Genomic DNA, 25,785 nt, shown 5'->3' with positions numbered 1-25,785 from the left:
GTGCCGCCTAATCACTTTGCCCTCTTAAGCAACAATGTTAAATGCTGATTGGCTTAATGAATTACAGTAAAAAAAATAAAATAAATAAAAATAAGATCTCAGTTCACTTTAATACATTGTTCTTTTTCCCTTTGTCTTTTTCTGTTCTGCGTTGTCCACTCCTTTCCTCTATTAATTTTGGTCACGTGACTGTGTCTGTGACATGTGGAAGGGTGAGCTATTGATATGTACTCACTTGATAACAAAATACATTTTGAACTCCTTATAAATGTTAAACAACGTAAATAAAACATTTTCTTTCATTATTTTAACAAATAAGCTTTTGATTATTTATAGCATTTTATTAAGATTCACAGAATGATTTCGACAAAATAGCGCCCCACTGCATATAGGCTACTCAATACCCAATTTTTTGATGAGATGTCATTACCAAACTGGTTATTATTTTGTGTTTAATTAGGAAACAATACATTAAAGTGAACTAGCTAGCTCGATGTGATAGCAAATCCAAGGATCACCTAATTATTTCTTCAGAAAGTAGCCAATAAATGTCATGCCTTCACATAATAACAAAATACACTTAAAGGTTAAGTAATCAGCCAAGCGTTTTAACATAGATGAAGCATTTTGAATATAATTTTCAAACCGTCAAAAGTTTGAAACAGTTTTAGTATTACCCATGATCAAATCCACCCATGATATCTGGACTGAACTTAAGTTTGAACATTTCTTGACAGGTGAGTCCATGACAGAGACAGACCAATGAGATCGACTGCAGGGCGGAGTTTGCGCTAAAGGTTTGTGGAAAAGTCACGCATTTGACGGGTCACGATAAAACATTTTGGATTTGGGGTAAAACGAAATGTCACATGCACTGTGTGACTGTGGTTATTAAGTAAATTAGTGTATTTAATCTAAAAACGATTATACACTGTAAACTGATTTTCTGTGCCTGCGCCGCCACTCAAATGACGTTTTATTTTTGACGTACGACGTAAGTTTCGTTTCTGTTAAAAGGAAAGTCATCTCTTTTGGGTTCCCAGCGAAAACAAGCAGACGAATCCGACGTCTTATATCAAGGTGGGGTGATTTAAATCATTACATTTCTTTTGTATATTTAACATAATGAATTCTTTGACATGAATTTGGTTGGAGGCAATAATCTATATGTTGTACCTCATTGTATTTGTAGTAGCCTACATCATTTTGAAAATACTTGTAAAATGACCTTTTCTTTCTATTTTACTATAACAGCATGCTTTAAAAGTGTTTGTGTAATGTTTTTCAGATCATTATGAGCACCGTGACATCCAGCTTGAATACATGGCAGAAGAAGAAGCTCTGCTCCTTGTTCAACCATGCCAGTCTCAGCTTGCTGTTCAAAGCCAGTGTGCATGGCTACAATGCCAATACATTTCACCAAAAATGTAATATGCAGGGACCAACTGTTATTGTAGCTTACAATAAGTCTGGATATGTTTTTGGAGCTTTCACTAGCAAAAATTATGCACAGACAGGACAACAAATTGTGGATGATAAAGCTTTTCTCTTCAGTTTTAACAGCAAAGAAATTAAAGAAGATCCTCTGCGTGTGGTCAGTGGGAATCCCCAGTATACTTTATGTGACAATGGTCCAAACTTTGTTTCTTTGGTATTTCTTTACAATAACACATCCGCCGTCTACAGTAATCCAGGAACATACCAATTCGATCCATTGAAGATGCACGGGAATGACTTACAGCTGACAGAATGCGAGGTGTACAGAGTGGAAGGTTTGTATTATTTTGGGCTACTTTTTTAGATAACTGCAAAGAAAGTAATGCACTAGTTCTGTGAATAACTCATGCTCTGGTTTGGATTCTCACCAGATTGTGGAGGACTCATGGAGAAACCTTGGAGAAACATGCAGTGGAATTCTGAGTGAGTAAAGCAAACCAAATGCAGTGTCTTCTATAATAATGCAGATTTTAATTTGATCTGTTTTCATTTTTTTGTTTTTTAGGAAAAAGGCGGCACTCTTGAGCACCATCTCTGGCTGGAAGCCTTCTGTTAGCTCAGTCAAACAGGCTCGGATTCTGCTGGTGGGTCCAGTTGGTGCTGGTAAATCAAGCTTCTACAACTCCATCAACTCTGTATTTAAGGGTTACGTGAGCATGCAGGCCAACACTGGCATTGCTGGCACCAGTTTGACCACCCAGGTAGACATCTGATGTTTTATGCAGTGAAATGTTGTTATGCAAAGTTTGCCAAAAATTTACATATGTTTGTGCCATGTAGTTCCGTACCTACTACATCAAGCCAGGCAGCGGTGTCAGCGATGTTCCCTTCACTCTGTGTGACTCGATGGGTCTGGAGGAGGGTTTGAACACTGGTCTGGATGTAGATGATTTTGCCAGTATTTTGAAGGGTCACATTCGAGACAGGTATCAGGTGAGAACTTTAGATAAAAGGCGATCATAATCAATAATAAGTCTGGCAGATGTTTTACTAGTTAGGTACAGAAATAAAAAAATGATAGGCTTTACATTAATTAAATTTTTAATTCACTATTTTCTGTCTCACATTTTAATAATTTAAAGATATTCTACATGTTTCTTTTTGTCAGTTTAACCCATCGATGCCTATACAACCAGAGTCCCCTCATTTCAATAAATCTCCTGGCTTGAAGGACAAGATTCACTGTGTGATGTACGTGATTGACACCTGCAAAGTCAAGCTTCTCTCTGACAAAATGATAGACAAGTTTGCAGTTTTTCGAAGGAAAACCAACCAGCTGGGTGAGGGAATAACAACAATGAAGCAGATTTGAATTCATTATTGTGTATTGTGTCATTCAAATGGTGGAAATTCAAACTACAGGAATAGAAAAAAAGGAAAATGAAAGGAAAGTCCACCCAAAAGGAAAATTCTGTCATCACTTAGTCCATACCTGTAGGACTTTCTTTCTTATGTGGAACACAAAGATATTTTGAAGAATACTGGTGACTAAACCATTTCAGTTACCATTGTCTTCCACTGTAGACAACAACAAAAATGTTTCGTTATCAACATCCTTCAGAATATCTTCTTTTGTGTTCAGCAGAAGAAAGAACTGCTTACAGGTTTGGAATGACATATAAAAGACGGACATCACCCACAAGATAGAAATCTCTGGGATTTAATGGCATATAAAGTGTTGTTCTGTACTTCAGGTATTCCTCAGCTGGTTCTGCTGACTAAGGTGGATGAGGCCTGCCCCTTAGTGGCGGAAGACCTGAAAAACATCTACCAGAGCCACTATATCAACAAAATGGTACAAATAAATATATATGACTTAGTATTTGTACTATTCTGTTGCACATATTATTTTTGAGTATTTCTGATGTTTTCTGACAGATGCAGGAGGTGAGCACTCAACTTGGAGTTTCTCTGTCTGCTGTGGTCCCAGTGAAAAACTACTGCCAAGAACTGGAAATAGACTCTCAAACTGACATACTGCTTCTAAATGCTGTGGTTCAGATGCTTAGAGCCGCTGAAGGCTTTTTTGATGATCTTTACAGTGCAGATGAGTAGAGTCTTATTTCCTTGTCTGACCTAAATGTTATGAATGTATATTAGTATTAGCAAATTATACCTTATACGTTTTACATATTTAAGGTGATAAGTTCTCCAATGAGGTCTGTTGATTTCCATTTGTTATCCAAAACATGCAACCTGATGGCTAGTATTTAAAGCCTTATTCTTTGACTGACAATTATTGGTTTTGAATTAAAATAAAGGGCATGTGATGAGTGATAGAAGTGCCAGCTGTGTAACCACAAGTATAATTTGTACCTGCAGTGCAGAGCCTCTGACAATTACTGTACGCCTACTGTGTTTCTATTAAATATTGACTGCTGTAGAGCATACTTGCCTTTTTTTTTTTAAAAAATGCGTCTCCTCAGTTCAGCACTTTAAAGAGAATGTCTGGAAAGTTTGTGGGGTGCGAAAGAAGTTTGAATTTGTGCATTGCTACACTCCCAATGGAAATTGTGGAATATACTTTAATGTAATATGAATTATACAAATTAAAAGATATAAGTATAATTTGACAGGATAAATCAATCAGAATGTAAGATTAGTGTAAAAACTATTTTCTTTCATTTATTCATTAAAGCTAAAAAATACCAGGTTTATTTATATTTTAAACAAAAATGTACTTCCAGCAGTTGCACTTAGAACAGTAACATTGTCTACACATTATGATATTTGCATTTCTGGAAGTGCAGTGTTCTAAGCCTTAAGATACAACATCTTCCTTTGAGAAATTACCACATTTTAGACACAAATGAAAATTAAGTTTCCACTTATAAGCAACTGCAAACAGTTTGATTAACCAGTCAAGGCATGTTTTGCTTAATCAGCATTCCAGGAAGTAACAGGAGTGAACACCTCTCCAAAATACTCTCTTGTTGTTTTGATCCCAAGTGTCATTGTTACAAAATCACATTTAGAGAAACAACCAAGATCTCCTCTAAAGGTAACACTGTTTTGTCTACAGACATTTCTAGATTTTGAAGTTTCCTGCTTTTACATTTTTGTGCTATTTTTCAGATAATATCTGAGAGAGTACATAATGAGCTTTCAGTGTTTAGATGTATGCATGCTCTGGTTTGGATTCTCACCAGATTATGAAGGACTGGTGGGTCCAGTTGGTGCTGGGAAATTAAGTTTCTTTAACTCCATCAACTCTGTGTTCAAGGGTTACGTGAGCATGCAGGCCAACACTGGCACTGCTGGCACCAGTTTGACTACTCAGGTACACACGTATCCTGATTATGCCACCTCTGTTGTTTCACATGGTATAATATAACAAGTAGTTATGAACTATTTAGCATTAGCTTTGTGTAGTATACTTAAAAATAATAATTGTTTGTGTCATGTAGTTTCGAACCTACTTCAAGCCAGGCATCAATTAGTGATGGGTCGTTCTTGAACGATTCGTTCATTTTGAACGAATCTTTAATGTGACTCGGGACGAACGAGTCGCCTCGGGGAGTGATTCGTTCAGTCGCGCATGCGCAACATCCTATTAGGTTCTGTACTGGAATTAGTTCACCTGTTTTAGAGTCGTTCGTTCACCTTATGGGGCTGTCACGTGATGAACGAACGACTCAAACCCGAAGACTCAAAAGATGAACTAATCAATTCTCCTTCCGGCTCAGACTGCATAGGTTAACATTACGGGGATGTCACGTGATGAACGAACGACTCAAACCCGAGGACTCGAGAGATGAACTAATCAATTCTCTTTCCGGCTCAGACTGCATAGGTTAACATTACGGGGATGTCACGTGATGAACGAACGATTCAAACCCGAGGACTCGAGAGATGAACTAATCAATTCTCCTTCCGGCTCAGACTGCATAGGTTAACATTACGGGGATGTCACGTGATGAACGAACGACTCAAACCCGAGGACTCGAGAGATGAACTAATCAATTCTCTTTCCGGCTCAGACTGCATAGGTTAACATTACGGGGATGTCACGTGATGAACGAACGATTCAAACCCGAGGACTCGAGAGATGAACTAATCAATTCTCTTTCCGGCTCAGGCTGCATAGGTTAACATTACGGGGATGTCACGTGATGAACGAACGACTCAAACCCGAAGACTCAAAAGATGAACTAATCAATTCTCTTTCCGGCTCAGACTGCATAGGTTAACATTACGGGGATGTCACGTGATGAACGAACGACTCAAACCCGAGGACTCGAGAGATGAACTAATCAATTCTTTTTCCGGCTCAGACTGCGTTGGTTAGCTAATTGGGCTGTCACGTGATGAACGAACAACTCAAACCCGAAAACTTGTCAGATAAGAGGCGAGGTGAGCGAATCATAGACTAAAGACCCAGGTAAACAATGAATGAATCTTTTCTGTTTCTTATAGCATTATAGTTTTATTTTGTTTGTAGTGTGATCAACGTTTGTGTAAGCAGTAGATGTGTTAGGGAGGTAAAACGTAACATTTTAATTATATTTTGCTAAAATGAACGAAATGAACGAAATGACTCGAAAAAAGATTCGTTCATTTTGCTGAACGAGACTCAAAGGACCGAGTCGGTAAAATGATCCGAACTTCCCACCACTAGCATCAATATCAGCCATGTTCCCTTCGTGCTATGTGACACAATGGGCCTGGAGGAGGGTGTGAACACTGGTCTGGATGTAGATGATTTTGCCAGTATTTTGAACGGTCACATTCAAGGTATCAGGTGAGAACTTTTTAAACATGGCTAAAGCACAGCAGCTGTATATTTGGAAGCTGTTGGCAGTTACATTTCAGAGTGAAAAATAATGCCATCCATTTCCCATCTTCCTTGTTTCATTAGCTTAACCCATTGATGCCTATCTATATAGCCAGACTCCCCTGATTTCAATAAATCTCCTGGCTTATAGGACAAGATTCACTGTGTGGTGTATGTGATCGACACCTGCAAAGTCAAGCTCCTCTCTGACAAATGTACTAGCCCAGATTTTAAAGTATGGTTCTGTTCTTCAGGTATTCCTCAGCTGGTTCTGCTGACTAAGGTGGATGAGACCTGTCCCTTAGTGAGAGGTTAGGCAGAAGATCTGAAAAATGTCTACCAGAGTCACTATATCAACAAAATCATATGATTTAATGTTAAGATTTTTTTCTGTACTGTTCTGTATCACACAGTTTTTTAAACCCATGTAAGTCTGATGAATATTGTTTTGTGACACATGCAGGAGTTGAGCGTTCAGCTTGAAGTTTCTCTGTCTGCTGTGGTCCCAGTGAAAAACTACTGCCATGAACTGGAAGTAGACTCTTAAACTGACATACTGCTTCTAAATGCTGTTGTTCAGATGCACAGAGCCTCTGAGGGCTATTTTGATGATTTTTACAATGCAGAGGAGAGGTCTGAGTAGAGGTCAGTTCCTTGTCATAGCATTAGAAGAGTTTTTTCATTGCAGGACATCTTATTTGCAGGACTTTTGCTTTATCAATAATGTATATATGAAGGTATAACTGTGTTTACCACTGGTCTATTTTGAACTAGATGCTGTGTTGCTAGATGGGTACAAATATAACCACTTTGATAAGAAGTCAAGATTATACATATAGTGGTGTTAAGTGATAAGTACATCTTTGTGTATGATATTTGTTTTTGTTGCTGTTGGCCTGAAGATGCAAACTGTTTCTGATGCAAGGTGGCTAAGATGCTTTGCTTGAATGATTTTTGTAATTTTTATGATTTAGTATTAAAGGAGAAGTTCACTTCCAGAACAAAAATGTACAGATAATTTACTCACTCCCTTGTCATCCAAGATGTTTGTGTCTTACTTTCTTCAGTTGTAAAGAAATTCTGTTTCTTGAGGAAAACATTCCAGAATTTTTCTTCATATAGTGGACTTCTATGGTGCCCGCAAGTTTGAACTTCCAAAATGCAGTTTAAATGCAGCTTCAAAGGGCTCTAAATGATCCCAGCTGAGTAAGAAGGGTCTTATCTAGTGAAACAATCAGTTATTTTCACGATTTCACAATTTCGTTATGTTCGCGCATGCGAACTCTGTGTAATCCGGGTCAATATAGTTAGGGTATGTCGAAAAACTCCAATCGCATTTTCTTCACCAACATCAAAATTGTCCTACTTCACTGCAGAAGTACCGACCCAGTGATTACAAAGTGAACGTGCAAAGAAGATCAAATGCTCTTTACAAAAAAGGGCAAAACAGCAATGTAGGATGATTTTGAAGTTGGATAAGAAAATGAGATGGGAGTTTTTCGACCTACACTGTAACAAAAAAAAAAAAAAAAACCAATTTGTTGAGTCAGCTTAAAATATTTTTTTTTCCCTGCTGCGTTAAAATTTTAAGTTCAGTAAACTAAAATAAGTTTAGTCAACTTGAAATGTTAAGTTGTACTAAGTAACAACTTATATATTTGTGTTTGCTAAACTAAACAGATGGGTAAGTAACCCAGCTACCTTAAAATTTTAAGTTGATTCAAATCAATATCTAAGTTGTCACTTAGTATAATTTAACATTTCAAGTTGAATAAACTTTTTTTGTAGTTGACTTAACTTAAAATTTTAAGGCAGCCAGGTTACAAATTATTTTAAGTTGATTATCTGTACATTTTTGTTCTGAAAGTTCTTTTGTGTTCCACTGACTTTTTGTATGAACAAAAACATTTTCCAAAATATCTAATGTTTCACACAAGTTATTAACTTGGTGGAGCCCTGTGATGAACTGGCCATCTGTCCAGGGTTTTCCCCCCACCTGTGGTTCAAGACGCCAAAATATAGGCTTCAGCATCTCTGCAACCATACAGAAATTAAAGGTTTGGAGAATGGGTGGATGCATTAAAGGGTTAGTTCACCCAAAATGAAAATTAGCTCATGCTTTACTGACCCTTAAGGCATCCTAGGTTTATGTGACTTTCTTCTTTAAGACGAATCCAATCTGAGTTATATTAAAACTTATTCTGGCTTTTCCAGGCCTTATAATGGCAATGGGTGGGTATTTTTGTACAATAGTCCAAAAGAAGCCCAATAAAGCACATCCATAATAAAAAGTGCTTCAAACGGCTCCGGGGGGTGAGTAAAGGCCTCCTGTAGTGAATCAATGCGTTTTTGTAAGAAAAACACATGCGGTACGCTGACGTCCTATGTCATTCGCCCAGAAGAGTTTGTGTGTATAACAGTTACAGTAGCGCAAGATAGAGAAAACTCTTTATAGAGTTTTAAATATTGATAGTTTTCTTACAAAAACACATTGATTTGCTACAGGAAGCCTTTATTCACCCTCCCAAGCTATGTGAGGCACTTTTTTATTATGGATGGATGCACTTTATTGGACTTATCTTGCACTGTTGAACAAAACACCCACCCATTGCCATAATAAAGCTTGGAAGAGCCAGGACATTTTTTTATATAACTCTGACTGGATTCATCTGAAAGAAGAAAGTCATATACACCTAGGATGCCTTGAGGGTGGGTAAATTATGGGCTGATTTTCTGTTTTGGGTGAACTGTGTTGTTCAGTACAGCATTGAGGAGTGTGTGTGTGTACTGTAAGAACGGGATGTTTTCACCACCCAAGCCTTCTACTTCACCTTTGTGTCAGCTGTTTAATACTATTCTCATTCCCTTGCAAGTATTGCCCTCTGGAGGTTAATACTGAAATAGAATGCATAAAAGTCGTATTTGAAGTCAAGATGCCTGGGAAAGTTTAATGCTTCAAGAAACAACCAGTTTGCGTATTAAGGACTCCACTAATATGTTTTGTTGCTGTTACTCTGAACAGTAAACTATTTCTGATTAAACTCTAAAACAAAGTACAAAATCCAACATCAAAGTTGTCTAAGTAACCTACTATGAGTCGTAAGTCACAATACAGTAAAGTGTTTGGGATACAACATAGTGTGCGAAAAGCATGCTGACACATGCAAGTAGAGACAGCAGATTGTACATTTTAAATATTATTCATTAAAGATTAGTTCCTGTTACTGTCAGAAACAAACTTGTGATGCCACTTCCACGAGAAGTTTATTTGTCCAGTCGAAACAAAAGTACAGAAGTACTATAGTAGCGCTGACAAGGTGTAGTTATTAGTATTCAGGGGATCCTGAACAGGGAGTCAGAGAGTGATAATTAAGCCTGTTGCACTTTGACAATGAGATATTATTAGTATTATTGTTTAAAAACAAGTTTGCTTAGTTTAACTGATTTTCTGTACCTAGCAAAACCTGTGCTCCCGCTACTTCAAGTGATGCATATGATGCTTTTCAATAAAAAAGAAAGTCTGGACACAGAGTGAAAGCAAGGAGACAAATCTGCAGTCTTGTTCCAAGGTGAGCTGATTTCATAAAGTTTTTCGCAAGATCATCACATTTTTACATTTTACATTTAAATCATTACATTTCTTTTGCATACTTAGTATAATGTGACAATTTGAATTACTTGAATCCTTTCACATGTATTTGGATGGAGACAGTAATCTATGTGTTGTACTTTATATGTAGAAATCTATGTATTTTTCAAAACACCATTTTAATGGATATTTACTTTCTATTTCATTATAATAGCATACTTTAAAAACGTAATGGTTGAATTTTTTTTCAGATCATTATGAGTACCGTGACATCCAGCTTGAATAAATGGCAGAAGAAACAGCTCTGCTCATTGTTCAACCATGTCAAACTCAGCCTGCTGTTCAAAGCCAGTGTGCACGGCTACAATGCAGCAGCATTTCACCAAAAGTGTGATAAGCAGGGACCAACTGTCATTGTAGCTTACAATAAGTCTGGATATGTTTTTGGAGCTTTCACTAGCAAAGATTATGCACAGTCAGGACAAAATGTTGTGGATGACAAAGCATTTCTCTTCAGCTTTAATGACAAAGAAATGAAAGAAGATCCTCTGCGTGTGTTCAGTGGAAATCCCCAGTTTGCTTTCACTGACACAGGTCCAAACTTTGGCTCTTTGATATTTCTTTACAATGATACAGCCAATGCCTACAGTAATCCAGGAACATACCAATTCGATCCACAGAAGATGCATGGGAATGACTTAGAGCTGACAGAATGCGAGGTGTACAGAGTGGAAGGTTTGTGTTTTTTTTTTTTTTGTTTTTTTTTTGTGCTACTTTTCATATAGTAGTTCACTTTCAGTAAATGTTGTTTGAGTAATTGATGCTCTGGATTGAATTCTCCCAAGATTGTGGAGGACTCATGGAGAAACCATGGAGAAATTTGCAGTGGAACTCTGAGTGAGTAAAGTAAACCATTATTTTAGATAAATAGTTATTACTCACTAAAAAATGTTGGGTTAAAAATAACCCAACTAATAACCCAACTATGGGTTGGTATAGCACCTTCCCATCTATGGGTTATTTTAACCCAATGAATTGGGTTAAAATCCAGTTGGGTTAAAAGTAACCCAACAGTTGAGTTAATTATTTAGATTCATTTATATCAGTTTTTATTTATTTATTTTTTAATAAAATACACTATAACACTACTTTGTTTTCAAATAAATATTTTGTTTATTTAAATATGCAAATATTTTTTTTACAAATATATTTTTAAATGTAAAACAATCATACTGCTAATGTTTACAAAATAAGTGTACAAGAATGTGAAAATATAATACATTTAAAACACAAATATGCACACACAACTGACATATTTTCAAGATGTACACTGAATTCAAAACCAACAAATGTGACTCTGGTCCACAAAACCCGTCATAAGGGTCAAGTTTTTTGTATTTAAATGTAAACATCATCTGAAAGCTCAATAAATTAGCTTTCTATTAATATGTGGTTTGATAGGATAGAACAACTATTTGAAAATCTGGAATCTGAGGGTGCAAAAAAATTTAAATATTGAGAAAATTGCCTTTAAAGTTGTCCAAATGAAGTTATTAGCAATACATATTAAGAAATTCAGTTTCGATATACTTATGGTAGGAGATTTACAAAATATCTTCATGGAACATGATCTTTACTTAATATTCTAATGATTTTTGGCATGAAAGAAAATTTGATAATTTTGACCCATACAATGCAATTTTGGCTATTTTTACAAATGTACCCATGATACTTATGACCGGTTTTGTTGTCCAGGGTCATAAATGTGTATCAATTCATATTTATTTATATCAACACATACACAAATGTGCACAAATAAAACAAACATAACATACAAACTTTTATCAATAAAACAAAAATAAAAAATCATAAACACAAGTAATAATAATAATAATAATAATAATAATAAAACAAAGTAAATCTGCTGGCTGCTGGACTTGTTGATAATCAGCAACATAAAAACATTTTTTCATAATTGTTGGAAAACCTACACTACTAATCAGAAGTTTTTGAACAGTAAGATTTTTAAAGTTTTTTTAAAGAATTATTTTCTACTCACTAAGCCTGCATTTATTTTATCCAAAATACAGTAAAAGCAGTAATATTGTGAAATAATTTTACTATTTTAAATTACTGCTTTCTATTTTAAAAGCTTTGAAAAGACTGGACAATTACATTTTAAAATATATTCAAATAGAAATCAGTTATTTTAAATGCTGTATTGGATCCTGAAATGCTGGATGAAATAAATGTGGGCTTAGAGAGAAGGGAATTCTTTAAAAACATTAAAAATCTTGCTGTCCAAAAACTTTTGACTGGTAATGTATATGAAATATTTCAGTTAATTGGCATGTAGATGTTTAATGTATGAGATTCCACTGTTGTAGTTTTTCCTTCACTGAAGAACCCAATGTCTAAAAACAAGTATAAACACATTTAGTACACATTTAAAAAACATGCAAATCTGTCATAGCTTTATAAGAGAAATGGCTGTAAGTAGAGGCGATTCTAATATATGCATAACAATATTCAATGTAAATAAACCATAAAAACACTTTTAGTGTTATTACAATTAGTGCTCGCTTTCCAAACAACTGACGCTTGCCCTGTTTTGAGCAGCAGGCGTCGCCGTTGTGTCACGAACGATTGGAAGCGGTGAATCATTTTGCGAAGCGATTCGTTTAATTGATTCGAAACTTTGAAAAGCTTCGTTTCTTCCATCACGTCTTTCTTTTGGGAAAATTTTATTATTTTTAGACTTTTCTAAACAGAGAATTAACTGAATTTGAGCGCGTCTCTCTGAGCTGCCGCTGAGCGAATCTTACATGCTGGACCGAGAAGTTGAATGATCCGTGCGGCGCGGTTCAAATCAACACCAATGTCTCATTTAGCATTAGCCATTTCCCATATAAAGTAAAATGTGATAACCATTAGTGCGACCAAACAAACTGTAGTCAGAAACCGTATGTCTAGATCCCTTCATCAGCTGTAAAATAATAATAAACCTGTAGTAATGGTAGACGGTGATTTCAGTAACATAAGTACTCCTATATACATTTTACTGTACATTATTAACGTTAGGTTACTGTAATACATCTCTAAACAGTTTTCCAACTTTCTGTTAATTTTTATTACTTTATTACTGCTAGCGACCTAACTGGGACAGCTACGTTAACGTTTAGTTATTAGTTTACAATGGAGCTCATTCTCCGCAGTAACGTTACAATACACTGACTAAAGGAAACTGCAACTTAGTTTTAAAAAAAACAAAAACAAACATACAACAACAAAAGTTCAATTTTGAAGTGCATTTCACGTTCTTCTTATAAGTACAATGTTATAAGAGTTATCAAAACCCTATTACTTATGGGATAATTTTTGTGCCAATAAGAATGAACGTAACTTTATAAAACTGAAGGTAACTTTCCAAGAAACGATCAAAAATATGCCACTGCAAAAGAAGAAAAACACAATGAAAATGAAAAAATGAACTCAGTCGCACGAATTTAACATGCTCTTCAAATATGCTCCATTCTTTGTTAATGATTTTCAAAGAATCGTTTTCGCGAATCATGGATTCTGAATGCGTTGCCACAACTTTCGCTTACGCTTCGCAAATTTTCGTTTGCTGTTTTGGCACAAACCTCTCGTGGGGGCGGGCTTAACAGCGATCTACTCTGATTGGCTAATGAGCTTTTGATGGACAGTTGCTCTCTGACCTGGAAGCACGGACGGTGACGTCAGTGGCGCACATATTGGAAAGTTGTTGCGGTGTGCAATACGTCGTGCTTTGTTTATATTAAGTATTAATGTTATTAGTATTTCACCTATGGTCGTCTCTTAGTTTCTAAAGATGAGCTCCCAGGAAAGACACGGAGCAGCATCATCTTCCACCTCAGCTTGTCCCTCAGGGCAGCTTGAAGTAGGTTCGTGTTGCTAAAGTAACGTTAATCAATAACATCGATAAAAGTTTTATTCATGTACAGTGTGCAACAGTTCTGATAGTTTCTATAAACAAAGCACGACGTATTGCGCCACTGACGTCACCGTCCGTGCTTCCTGTTCAGAGAGCAACTGTCCATCAAAAGCTCATTAGCCAATCAGAGTAGATCGCTGTTAAGCCCGCCCCCACGAGAGGTTTGTGCCAAAACAGCAAACGAAAATTTGCGAAGCGTAAGCGAAAGTTGTGGCAACGCATTCAGAATCCATGATTCGCGAAAACGATTCTTTGAAAATCATTAACAAAGAATGGAGCATATTTGAAGAGCATGTTAAATTCGTGCGACTGAGTTCATTTTTTCATTTTCATTGTGTTTTTCTTCTTTTGCAGTGGCATATTTTTGATCGTTTATTGGAAAGTTACGTTCAGTTTTATAAAGTTACGTTCATTCTTATTGGCACAAAAATAATCCCATAATTACTCACCTCATACTGATGCAGCAGCAGCTTCTTCTGTTGTCAGTCACCGTCGACCGTTAAAATTTGAACTGTCGCGGCGGGAACCAATTAAACCTAACGCTGGGTTATTATTAAAAACAACCCAACGATGTTTAAAAAAATAACCCAACGTTTTAGAAAATAACCCAACACTGTGACCCAATATGTGTAACCCATCTATTGGGTTAAAAAAATAACCCATCTATTTTTACTGTGTAGTTATTAAATAATTTATGTCATGATTTTTTAGAAATGTTTCTGGCTTATTGTTTCCCTATGAATTTGATAATGATAATTAATGATGTGTTCAGGAGGCAGGCACTCTTGAGCACCATCTCTGGCTGGAAGCCTTCTGTTAGCTCAGTCAAACAGGCTCGGATTCTACTGGTGGGTCCTGTTGGTGCTGGAAAATCAAGTTTCTACAACTCCATCAACTCTGCATTCAGAGGCTACGTGAGCATGCAGGCCAACACTGGCACTGCTGGCACCAGTTTGACTACTCAGGTAGACATATATCCTGATTATTCCACCCTCTGTGTTTCATGGACTGAAATATTGTGTGAAAAATTGTGACTAGTTATACAAAGTTTATAATCAAAGTGTGTACTGGAAATACTTGTTAAATATTTGTTCCATGTAGTTCCGTACCTACTACATAAGGCCAAGCAACAATATTACACATGTTCCCTTCATTCTGTGTGACACAATGGGTCTCGAGGATGGTGTGAACACTGGTCTTGATGTAGATGATTTTGCCAGTATTTTGAAAGGTCACATTCAAGACAAGTATCAGGTGAGAACTTTAGATACAATGTAAACTTACAATAGTTAATAGGTCTGGAAGATCAATTATATAATTTTTATTCAGCATTTTCTGCCTCACGTCTTAATAATTTAAAGATTGTGTATGTTCTTTTTCTTAGTTTAACCCATCAATGCCTATACAACCAGACTCCCCTCATTTCAATGAATCTCCTGGCTTGAAGGACAAGATTCACTGTGTGGTGTATGTGATTGACATCAGAGTCAAGCTCCTCCCTGACAAAATAATTGAGAAGTTTGTGATTTTTCGAAAGAAAGCCAACCAGCTAGGTTAGTAACAGTTTTAGATTTTAATTAACTTCAACTGACATGAGTGTATTGCACCATTTAAATGATGGAAATTCAATCTAAAGTGGACTTATTACCGGGGCAACCTCTCCAGAAACCCAAGGGTAAAGAGATTCACCCAAAAATGACAATTCTGTCTTTATTCACTCATATTGTTCCAAATCCGTATGACTTTCTTGTGTTCTGTGGAACACACATACATACATACACACACTAAATAATAGGGAATGGGAGAAAAAATCGATTCTCCGATGCATCGCGATTCTCTCTTCAACGATTCTGAATCGAGAGACGTGGCGGGTTTCATTGCTCAGAATTGCTTGACAGTGTGTGCTTCCACCCATCGTGTTCTACTTTAGATATGCTTTCATTAATACCGTTTGGAATGCATTAGGCTACTATAGATGCACGAAACTCGTGCACTGAGAGACTTTCACGTGCGCTTTGTGTTTGTTGTCCTGAAGATTGATTGCGAAGTTAATGCACTTACATTTGCACTTGCAGACAAAACATCTGATATATTGAAACAGATCTGTGCATTAAGGCTAAAGTATACTTCACTTTTTACGCGTACGAGAGGGACAGCGTACAGTGCGCGCGTGACGCGAATTTCGTCATCAGAACAGTACGCGCATACTGCACGCGCACCACCCGATTTTTGTACGCGCAGGTTGCACATGCGCATTTAATTTATTTTGCAGTAATAAGTCGTTCTACCTGGAGGCAACATTGTCCGGGTCAGTTGTTTCACAATGGAAAACGGAAGTAAAGAGACGGAGCAGCAACAACAAAATACAGAAGACTGCAGCAACAACAACAGACGCTCACGCTGACAAGCACTTGTGAGCGAGAGGATATGAGACAGCCCAGCTTTGGTTTAAAAGTGTTCAAAAATATATAGCGCATGTGTCGACCGTCCGCGTTCGCGCACAACATCAAATGGGGTTTACTTTGAAAGGCTACGCGTTCGACTGTACGCGTATAGGTGTACAAAAATGAATGCAATCTGTTAAAGCTGCCACTGTCTATGATCTCATCAGTAATAATCAAACGGCAATAATGCTGAGGGAATAAAAAGAAAAACCCATAACTAATAATGTAATTGTTTTAAAAAAGTAGCCTACTTATATAATAACAAATTAAGTAAATTTTGCACAAAATAAATTTGATTCCAACTATAAACAAAAAGCATAGAAACTGCAATTTTGGTTAAAATGTATGGTTGTAAAGATTCCCACCCCTACTAAATAAATGTATTTTGAAGAATACATTTCAAGAAAACCATTTAAGTTCTCGTTGACTTTGGACACAAATTACAATGAAAGTCAACAGGAACTGAAACTTCAAAGTATCTTATTTTGTGTTCAGCAGTTGAAAAATTTATACAGGTTTAGAATGACATAAGAGTAAGTTAATAATTACATAATTTTGGAGTGGACTGTTTCTTTAAATCCCATGCTCTTGTAGGGTTTAAGTATACAACTAGCATGAATCTTTAACCATTAGGGGTACATCACCCATAGGATGTGATAGCGTACAGAAAAGGTGTACTTTTCTGTACTTCAGGTATTCCTCAGCTGGTTCTGCTGACTAAGGTGGATGAGGCCTGCCCCCTAGTGGCAAAAGACCTGAAAAATGTCTACCAGAGCTACTATGTCAACAAAATGGTATGAATTAATGTAAATAACTTTGTAGGAAGTATTATGTAAAGTTCTGTTTGTTTCACATATTGCCTTGATGAATTATTTTGTGACAGATGCAGGAGGTGAGTTATCAGCTTGGAGTTTCTCTGTCTGCTGTGATCCCAGTGAAAAACTACTACCAAGAACTGGAAATAGATTCTCCAACTGACATACTGCTTCTAAATGCTGTTGTTCAGATGCTCAGAGCCGCTGAGGGCTATTTTGATGATTTTTACAATCCAGAGGAGAGGTCGAAGTAGAAACAATTTTCTCTGTCCGACCGAAAAGTTCTAAATATATATCAGTACACTGAAAAAAATTTGAAACAATTTTCTGCTTGTGAATTTAACAAATAATTACAAAAAAACAGAAACACATTGAATTAAACATGAAATTTTGAAGTAAAAATAATATTTTTAATTGCAAAACATACACAAATAAGCTCTAAAAAAATATATTTTTATAGGGTATATTAAAATTGTATTTCTTAATTTACACACATGTTCACATGTGACAAGTTTTTCTCTGTGTATTTTGAGGTGCATTAATTGGGGTATATCTATCTATATATATGTACTGCTTCGTATAAAGAATTTTCGATTCATGCATTGCAACACTCTCACATAGAGGAAATTGTGAAATACTTGTATGTCATATGAATTATACATATTAAGAGATAGTAATTAAATACAGTTTTGGTTCTTTGTTTGTATGACTATGCTAGAAAAAACAAAACAAAATGCACTTCCAGCATTTTTACTTACCATAACATTGCCCAAGCCTTCTGAAACAACAGCTTTCTTTGAGAAAAATAACTAAAATAATGACGCTTGACATGCATTCAAATAATAAATTTTTGTATATGATTCAGTGTAAATTTCAGTATCGCTCAAGGAACCTTGCACCAGTTTGACTACCCAGGTAGACAGTTTTCCACCTCTGATGTTTTATGGAGTGAAATGCTGTTATACAAAGTTTCTGTATGTACTTGAAAATAATTGGTAAATGTCTGTGCCATGTAGTTCCGTACCTACTACATCAAGCCAGGCAGCGGTGTCAGCCATGTTCCCTTTACTCTTTGTGACTCGATGGGTCTGGAGGAGGGTTTGCATACTGGTCTGGATGTAGATGATTTTGCCAGTATTTTGAAGGGCTAAATGCTGTCGTTCAGATGCTCTGAGCCACTGAGGGCTATTTTGATAATCTTTACAATCCAGATGAGCGGTCTGAGTAGAGCTCAGTCTGTTTTCCCTGTCTGACCTAAAGATTCTGCATGCATGTTAGCAAATCGTATCTTTCCGTTTACATCCATGTTTACTTGTTTATATTGTTTTAGGTCACAAGCTCATCTCTTTTTATGTTTTATGCACTTACATTTATTCATTTTGGTAGGTGCTTTTATCCAGAAATAATCTATTATAAGGTCTGCTATTATTTCTGCTGTTACTTTAAACATACAAACTATTTGTGCTTTAAACTTTATTTGCTGTATAAGTGAACAATTGGTGGAAATAAAGGTCTTTTTGTTGTTATGTTGATAACTGTCTTTACTTCATATAGTTTATTTGTTGTAGAACAAGAAATACATTCACAGTACCAGTACAGTACCAACAGTGGACCATAAAAAGCGTTACAAGGCAATTGTTACATTTAACAGCAGTTTGTACTTGATCCATAAACCATAAAATTACTTTTGTTGATGCAACCAAATGTAGTTAGGTTACTTAAGTGAAATTAAATTAAAAACATTCGTTTATTTAAATGATACATGAGGAAATTTTTAGGTTCACTGGCAAAAAAACTTTTTGCATTGTGACTTTTGTAAAATACTATGGTTAAACTCACAGTAATACATAAAAACAATATAGTGTTCATGTGAGATTATGTGAGCCTTAAAAGCAACTGATCTGATACACTCGTCTCTAGAGGGGCAGATATTGCTTCCTGCTGGCACCCATCCTTTGAGAATCCTCTCATTCCCAATGTTTACAACCATTCGGATCTATAATGTCCTCTGGTTTGAGGGAACAGCCTTCTCATCATATGTGAGACTCATTTCAGGAGTGCTCTCATTAAATACTCTTCTTCTCCACCACTACGCTTAACCTTTTCATACTTTAGCTGCTCTCCCTTCTCGATGGGCCCAGGAGAGCCTTCTGGTGACCCAGCTGGAGTGGGGGTTATTAGCAGGGCTCCAGGCAGGATCTGTTTGTGAGGAGTTCTGATGGCCGTTGGCAGCTGTCCTGAAAGAGCCCAAAGTTTTTTTGAGCCATGTGTTTTTAGCAGCCTGAAGTTCAGTCGTCAGAAGTGCATTTTGGTGCTCCAGCTCCTTGGGACATCAAGAAACAAATGATGAAAAAATTATATATAATTTGTAGTTTAGAATTATACATCTAATGTCATTATGAGATGCTTCCATAACACCTAATAATAAGCTTTGGTTCATTAAAGGTGTAGTAAGCAATTTCTGAAAAAACACTGTTGAAAGTGGATCAGAAACCAAGAACCAAAACACCATGTAGCCAATCAACAACAAGGGGTGTGCATCTCATAGAGGTTGCATGTTTGTGAATTTAGGGGTGAAGCTATAGGAGTGTGATCATTAGGTAGGGGTGTGTTTGTTTTTGTTATTTCAAATATCAACAGCGTATCAGAAATTGCTTACTCCACCTTTAATAGAAGGTAATGCAGCATTAGGTATCGTGAGCAGTGAACAGAATTTTAACAGTATTATGTTAATGTTAATGTACTATATACAACAAATATATATATATATACACTACCGTTCAAAAGTTTGGGGTCAGTAAGACTTGTAATAGTCTTTAAAGAAGTCTCTTATGCTCATCAAGGCTGCATTTATTTGATTAAAAATATAGAAAAAAAAAACAGTAATATTGCAAAATGTTTTTACAATATAAAATAATGTTTTTTATTTTAACATACTTTAAAATAGAATTTATTCCTGTGATGAAAAGCTGAATTTTTATCAGCTGTTACTCCAGTCTTAAGTGTCACATGATCCTCCAGAAATCATTCTAATATGCAGATTTATTATTAGAATGATCAGTGTTGGATAATATCAACAGTTGTGCTGCCAAATATTTTTTGGAACCTGTGATTTTTTTTTTTCAGGATTCTTTCATGAATAACAAGTTTAAAAAGTACAGTGTTTATTCAAAATATAAATATTTTATAACAATGTAAATTATTTATTATTAACTTTTAATAAACTTTGAATTATTAACTTAATACATCCTTGGTGAATAAAAGTATTAATTTCTTAAAAAAAAAAAAAAAAAAAAAAAAAGAAACAATAAAAATGTACTGACCCCAAACTTTTGAACGGTAGTGTATATATATATATATATATATAAATGAAACAATGCTTATATTTCTATATTAATACACTACCAGTCAAGAGTTTTTTTTTTTTAAAGAAGTCTCTTCTGCTCACCAAGCCTGCATTTATGTGATCCAAAATACAACAAAAGCAGTAATATCGTGAAATATTTTTACTATTTAAAATAACTACTTTCTATTTGAATAGATTTTAAAATGTAATTTATTTCTGTGATCAAAGCTAAATTTTCAACTTATTTACTCAAGACTTCAGTGATCCTTCAGAAATCATTCTAATATTAGCAAGAATGCTTTAAATTGATCAAAAGTGATGATAAAGACATTTATAATGTTACAAACGATTTCTATTTCAGATGAATGCTGTTATTCTGAATTTTCTATCAAGAAACCTGTAAAGAATTATACTCAGCTGTTTTCAACATAATAATATTTTTGAACAGCAAATCAGAATATTACAATGATTTCTGAAGGATCATGTGACAGGAGTAATGATGCAAAAAATTCAGCTTTGAAATCACAGAAATAAATTACATTTTAAAATATATTCAAATAGAAAACAGTTATTTTAAATAGTAAAAATATTTACTGTTTTGGCTGTACTTTGTATCAAATAAATGGAGGCTTGGTAAGCAGAAGAGACTTCTTTAAAAAATATTAAAAATCTTACTGTCCAAAAAGTTTTGACTGGTAGTGTATATCTATTGAAAGTCCGTGTAAAGCAAATTAAATATGTGTTATGTGTTAAATATTCGTCACACCACAGAAAAAAATGTGTTATAATTCGGTCTAACACCATAATTTAGCACTAAATAGTTCACAGTATTTGTAACATTTTCAACATTTTTTCAACAAAACATGCTTTTCATCAGATTATTTTGTCTTACCTGTATCTTGCATTTGGACTCCACCATTTGTAGTTTGGTCTGGGCCAGCTCTCTCTCTAATTCTTGGACCTGTTCTCTGAGAGAGGCTTTCACTTCATCCTGAGCACAGGTATTGTCACTCTCAGAGCACAGCTGAATCGTTCCATCCATGCTAAAGATTTGTCTACACCGCTCACACTCCAGCATCTTGCTCTGAAAAAGTATCATGTATCACTAAATATCATAGGCCTTCTACTAAACTAAGACTAATTGTTAAGGTGCTTCGAGGTCAGTGTGTTTCTTACCTTGATACCTTCCAGCTCTTTGTCTGCTTGAGCCTTCTGGTTTTCAAGTTTAGCATTCAGTTGAGAGCAAATCTAAATGATGCAAGAAATTGTGCTGAACGTTGGCATCAAATGCAATAATGTTTGTTGAATATATGGCATTCTGATTGAATGTTTACCTGCTTGTAGTCAGCAATGATGTTGTTTGATCTCTTAATGTCTGCTTCTGCTTTGTCCAGCTCTTTCCTAAACATCTCTTTCAGCTGTCGAGCACATCAAAACTTTACACAAGGCCAGAGATTGTCCACACACTTTATTGTGTACATCAGAGATGTTAAATCTCACCTGTGAAGCCTCCTCCTCCTTTCCCCGTTTCTCCTCCTCTGTAATCATCAGAAGCTGTTTGGTTTTCAATAGCTCCTTGGTTAATTCATCCACCTGGTCCTCGGTCTAAAAATACACAGCAGATCTATTTAAACATACACAGCAAACTAAACAGAAAATGAAACTTGCCTGTTGCTTATGACATGCATGGCTTGTAATAATCTGACAGACCTTATCTAATGCATTCCTTAGGGCAATCTTGCTGGTGACAAGTTTTTGTGCAAGGTCATCATTCTCCTGCTCCAGGCGCAAACTTGTCTCCTGAAGCTTACGGTTTTCTCTCTGAAAAGAGAAAGCATTTTTGTTTACTCCACAGATCTTAAACCCTTAATTATTCAATGCATGATTATGCAGGTTTCACAAAGCGTAGATGTTGAAAGAGTTGTGTTGAGGAGGAGGACAGAAGCTTTTTGTTTTCACTAAGGTGTGATCTCTTACCTCATACTTGTCGAGTGGGTCTTCTGGCTGCGTTTGGTTATCTCTTAATTTTGGCTTTTTAGAGGGCACCTGTTCAAAAAAAAGATTCAAAAACATTTCATATCATATCAGATGTGCAAACTCATAAAGGCATGAAAGGTATGTGTTGCAACATATTACGCAATAATGATTGCAGGATTGAGATGAGATTTAAAATGTAAAATTTGATTTAATTTATTATTAATTTATATATAAATACCTTCATATATATAAATTAATGTATTTAAATTTTATAATATCATTTTTTTTTTATAAAAATGTTAAAAATATAAAGTTTAAAATATAAATTGTATATATATAATTTTATATTATATTATAATTAAATATATATGATAAAATAAAATATGAATATTTTTACTTTATACATTAAGTACAATATATTTATGATAATGCTATATTATGTAATTGTAATTGTTATTATTATTATTATTATTATATTATTATTAATTAACACGTAATTACTACAAATTATACATATAATATATAATAATTTACTTTATACTTTAAGTGCAATAAATTTGATACTTTATGATAACTTTTATTAGCTTTCGTAATTACATTAACTATATATATATCTATATATATATATAGATATATAGATATAGATAGATAGGTATAGATAAGATATAGACATTTATAGATAGATAGATAGATAAGATAGATATTTGTGCGTGTATGTGTATTTATATTATAAATATATTATACATATGTGTATTTATATATTATATATTTGTTACAGTATTCTATTATGTAATATTTACTTTTTATTAATTTACATGCGTGTATATATGTGTGTGTGTGTATATATACAATAATTCACTTTATACAATATATTTATGACAATATTCTATTATGTAGTATTTACTTTTTTATTAATTTTCATGTAATTACAATAACTATATATATATATATATATATATGTGTGTGTGTGTGTGTAATATGTGTGTGTGTGTGTAAATGTAATTAAATGTAAATAAATAAATGAATAAAATAATAAATAATATAATAAAACATTTTAAAAACTATTTTATTTTGTACATCATGTATTTACTTTAATATTATATTTAAAATTTATGTTTGTGAGCACCGAAGACTAAACAATCTCAAATGCAGTAATATGTGCATTGTTTTAAAGAGATTTGAATCAAAACATGCTATCGTGCTACGCCTTAAAAATTCCAGCATGCCAGGTTTGACATGAGGTCAAAGGGAGCTGAACTTACCACTTGTTTTGGTAGCGTTTCCACTACTAGACTAGCCAGGATCTCCTCCTCTGACATCTGGTCAATAATATGGGCATCATAGGCCACAGCAATAGACACTTCTTCCATCATTTTGGCAGCTGAGTAGAATGCAGTTCGATCTCTAAATACAAAGTAGACAGCTAAACTTGTCTGGAGAAGTGACAACAGGTTTGACAGGCAGCAGTCTATATCTGTCTGTCTCAATGCAAGCCCTGCCCTAATGTAAGACTATGGGAGGGGATTCATTTCAGTCCACCTTTGTCCTCTGGATCTTCACTTACCTAATAAGCAGGTACCAAAGGTTTTCCAACTGCCCTTATAGTATTATTACTCAATCCAGCAGCCAATATTAATTATTTCCACACACAACTTCCTCATTGCTGAAGCAGAGCTAATGCAGAAAATGATTAATCCAACACAAGTAGGACCTGGAACAGATATATTTTTTAGAGGAGCTTTTACCGTCGCCGTTCAGAGTTTGCTAGCCTGCCTGCGGGTTCAAGCTCAGGGCTAAAGACTGTGAAATTGAAATTCTTGCTGTAATCCTGTAGGTCGCCTCTCACACAAAAACACTGCGGTTTTCCTGGGACAAGCAGGTGCCAGTACATTCCTCCATTCCTTAAGCTGCTTACATGTGGCCGCTGTATATGTTCGGCAGGATTGATGGAGGCTGTGAACTGTTTTTATCATCTCACTGCAGCTTTATGGAAGCATAATGCAGATATTATTCATCAAAACTGGGTTAAAAAGCACTGGTGTTCTTATAAAACTGTATGATACTTTGTTTGTAATACAGAGATAATCTGTTGCGGTCATCGGCCTGAACAAAGCCGAGCTAATAAATAAGAAAGGAAACAAAAGTGAACAAAAGTGGGGGAGGTTGTTATTAGTAATTGAAAGAAGGGAGGAGAAGAGAGCAATAAAGACAAACAGCAAAGTGTCACGGTGTTCAAAGGTTCTTGTATTGGAGGAGGCGCCACCTCTCAGTCTTCAGGTTTCGTCATGATCCTGTGAAGCAAACAAACAAACGCAAAACTCTCTCTTCAGGGCACATTCACTGCGAGGGGGGGGGGTGACTCTCGCATCAGTTTGTTAAGTGTGCTGCCTATTATGGCTGAAGAACTCAGAGGAAAGCTTCATCATGCTGAGAGTGAAATTCTTTACATGTGCCATACTGTAATGCAAATGAGATGCATGGAACAGCTATTTGTTTAACAAGATCTTAAACTGGTCCTTCAAGTAGTTCAACACAATACGCAGAGAGAATGCTGTCCCAGCCCTGCTTGGCACTCCTAAATGTCAAATGTCTTCAGCGCTTTAAGATGTCAAAGCGAAAGAACAGGCTGCAAAGAGGAAGCCGTAAGATAATTGAAGATTTGGTCAAAATTACATAAAATTAGTTTCCTCAAGGAGTGTTTTTTTACACTATGCCATTCAGATGTTTGCTAGTAAGATTTTTTTTTTTTTTCTTTCTTAAAGAAATTAATAGTTTTAGATTAATAGTTTAGCAGACATGTATTAAATTGATCAAAAGTGATTTTTTAAAAATAAATTGTTGTTTTAAACTTTCTACTGATCAAAGCATCTACACTGTAAAAAACAATTTGAGTCAACTTAAAATAATTTGTAACCCAGCTGCCTTAAAATTTTAAGTTCAGTCAACTAAAAAAAAACTTAATTCAACTTGAAATGTTAAATTATACTAAGTGACAACTTAGATATTTGAGTTGAATCAACTTAAAATTTTAAGGCAGCTGGGTTACTTACCCATCTGTTAAGTTTAGCAGACACAAATATCTAAGTTGTTACTTAGTACAACTTAACATTTCAAGTTGACTAAACTTATTTTAGTTGACTGAACTTCAAATTTTAAGGCAGCAGACTCAACAAATTGTGTTTTTTATTTTTTTACAGTGTAGAAAAAAAGTCCACAAAAACATTAAGCAGCACAACTGTTAAAAAATCAGATCATGTGACACCGAAGACTGGAGTAATTTGCTATTGTAGACATAAATTACATTTAATACAAAACAAAACTAAACCGTGGTAATGTACACTACCTACCAAAACTTTTTGAACAGTAA

At 35.2% G+C, this 25,785-nt stretch overlaps 2 protein-coding genes, 1 long non-coding RNA gene and 1 pseudogene across 7 annotated transcripts; 3 read left to right on the top strand and 1 right to left on the bottom strand.

Annotated features, from left to right (window-relative positions):
* Positions 1–792: 792 nt before the first annotated feature.
* ifi44c2 (interferon induced protein 44c2) lies at positions 793–18,097 on the top strand. 5 transcript variants are annotated; one of them, XM_051093794.1, is made up of 8 exons: positions 793–1,080; positions 1,289–1,772; positions 10,706–10,757; positions 14,609–14,801; positions 14,938–15,090; positions 15,221–15,389; positions 16,974–17,074; positions 17,164–18,097. In XM_051093794.1, exons 2-8 carry the CDS (start codon positions 1,295–1,297, stop codon positions 17,347–17,349), a joined length of 1,332 nt encoding a protein of 443 aa, XP_050949751.1. In that variant the 5' UTR covers positions 793–1,080; positions 1,289–1,294; the 3' UTR covers positions 17,350–18,097. The 5 variants fall into 5 exon arrangements, with proteins under 5 accessions (XP_050949751.1, XP_050949767.1, XP_050949776.1 ...); XM_051093810.1 differs by lacking the exons at positions 10,706–10,757; positions 14,609–14,801; positions 14,938–15,090; ... (1 more) ...; positions 16,974–17,074; positions 17,164–18,097 and adding exons at positions 1,869–1,920; positions 2,003–2,198; positions 2,278–2,430; ... (1 more) ...; positions 3,192–3,292; positions 3,376–3,880 and having other exon boundaries at positions 810–1,080; XM_051093819.1 differs by lacking the exon at positions 793–1,080 and adding an exon at positions 10,510–10,595 and having other exon boundaries at positions 1,459–1,594.
* LOC127176291 (interferon-induced protein 44-like) lies at positions 3,767–7,133 on the top strand (annotated as a pseudogene).
* LOC127152936 (uncharacterized) lies at positions 5,126–5,642 on the top strand. Its single transcript, XR_007825148.1, has 2 exons — positions 5,126–5,192; positions 5,585–5,642. It is a non-coding gene; the product is annotated as an uncharacterized LOC127152936 (long non-coding RNA).
* A 175-nt stretch (positions 18,098–18,272) lies between the features above and the next one.
* Positions 18,273–23,901, bottom strand: rabgap1l2 (RAB GTPase activating protein 1-like 2). Its single transcript, XM_051093838.1, has 8 exons — positions 23,681–23,901; positions 22,419–22,487; positions 22,152–22,262; positions 21,942–22,046; positions 21,776–21,859; positions 21,618–21,689; positions 21,334–21,525; positions 18,273–19,418 (listed from the first exon to the last, which is right to left on the bottom strand). Exons 1-8 carry the CDS (start codon positions 23,789–23,791, stop codon positions 19,200–19,202), a joined length of 963 nt encoding a protein of 320 aa, XP_050949795.1. The 5' UTR covers positions 23,792–23,901; the 3' UTR covers positions 18,273–19,199.
* Positions 23,902–25,785: the final 1,884 nt, after the last annotated feature.

Source organism: Labeo rohita, chromosome 2, assembly GCF_022985175.1.
Source record: "Labeo rohita strain BAU-BD-2019 chromosome 2, IGBB_LRoh.1.0, whole genome shotgun sequence".
Taxonomy (NCBI): domain Eukaryota; kingdom Metazoa; phylum Chordata; class Actinopteri; order Cypriniformes; family Cyprinidae; genus Labeo; species Labeo rohita.
This window is presented reverse-complemented; position numbering and strand designations above follow the sequence as displayed.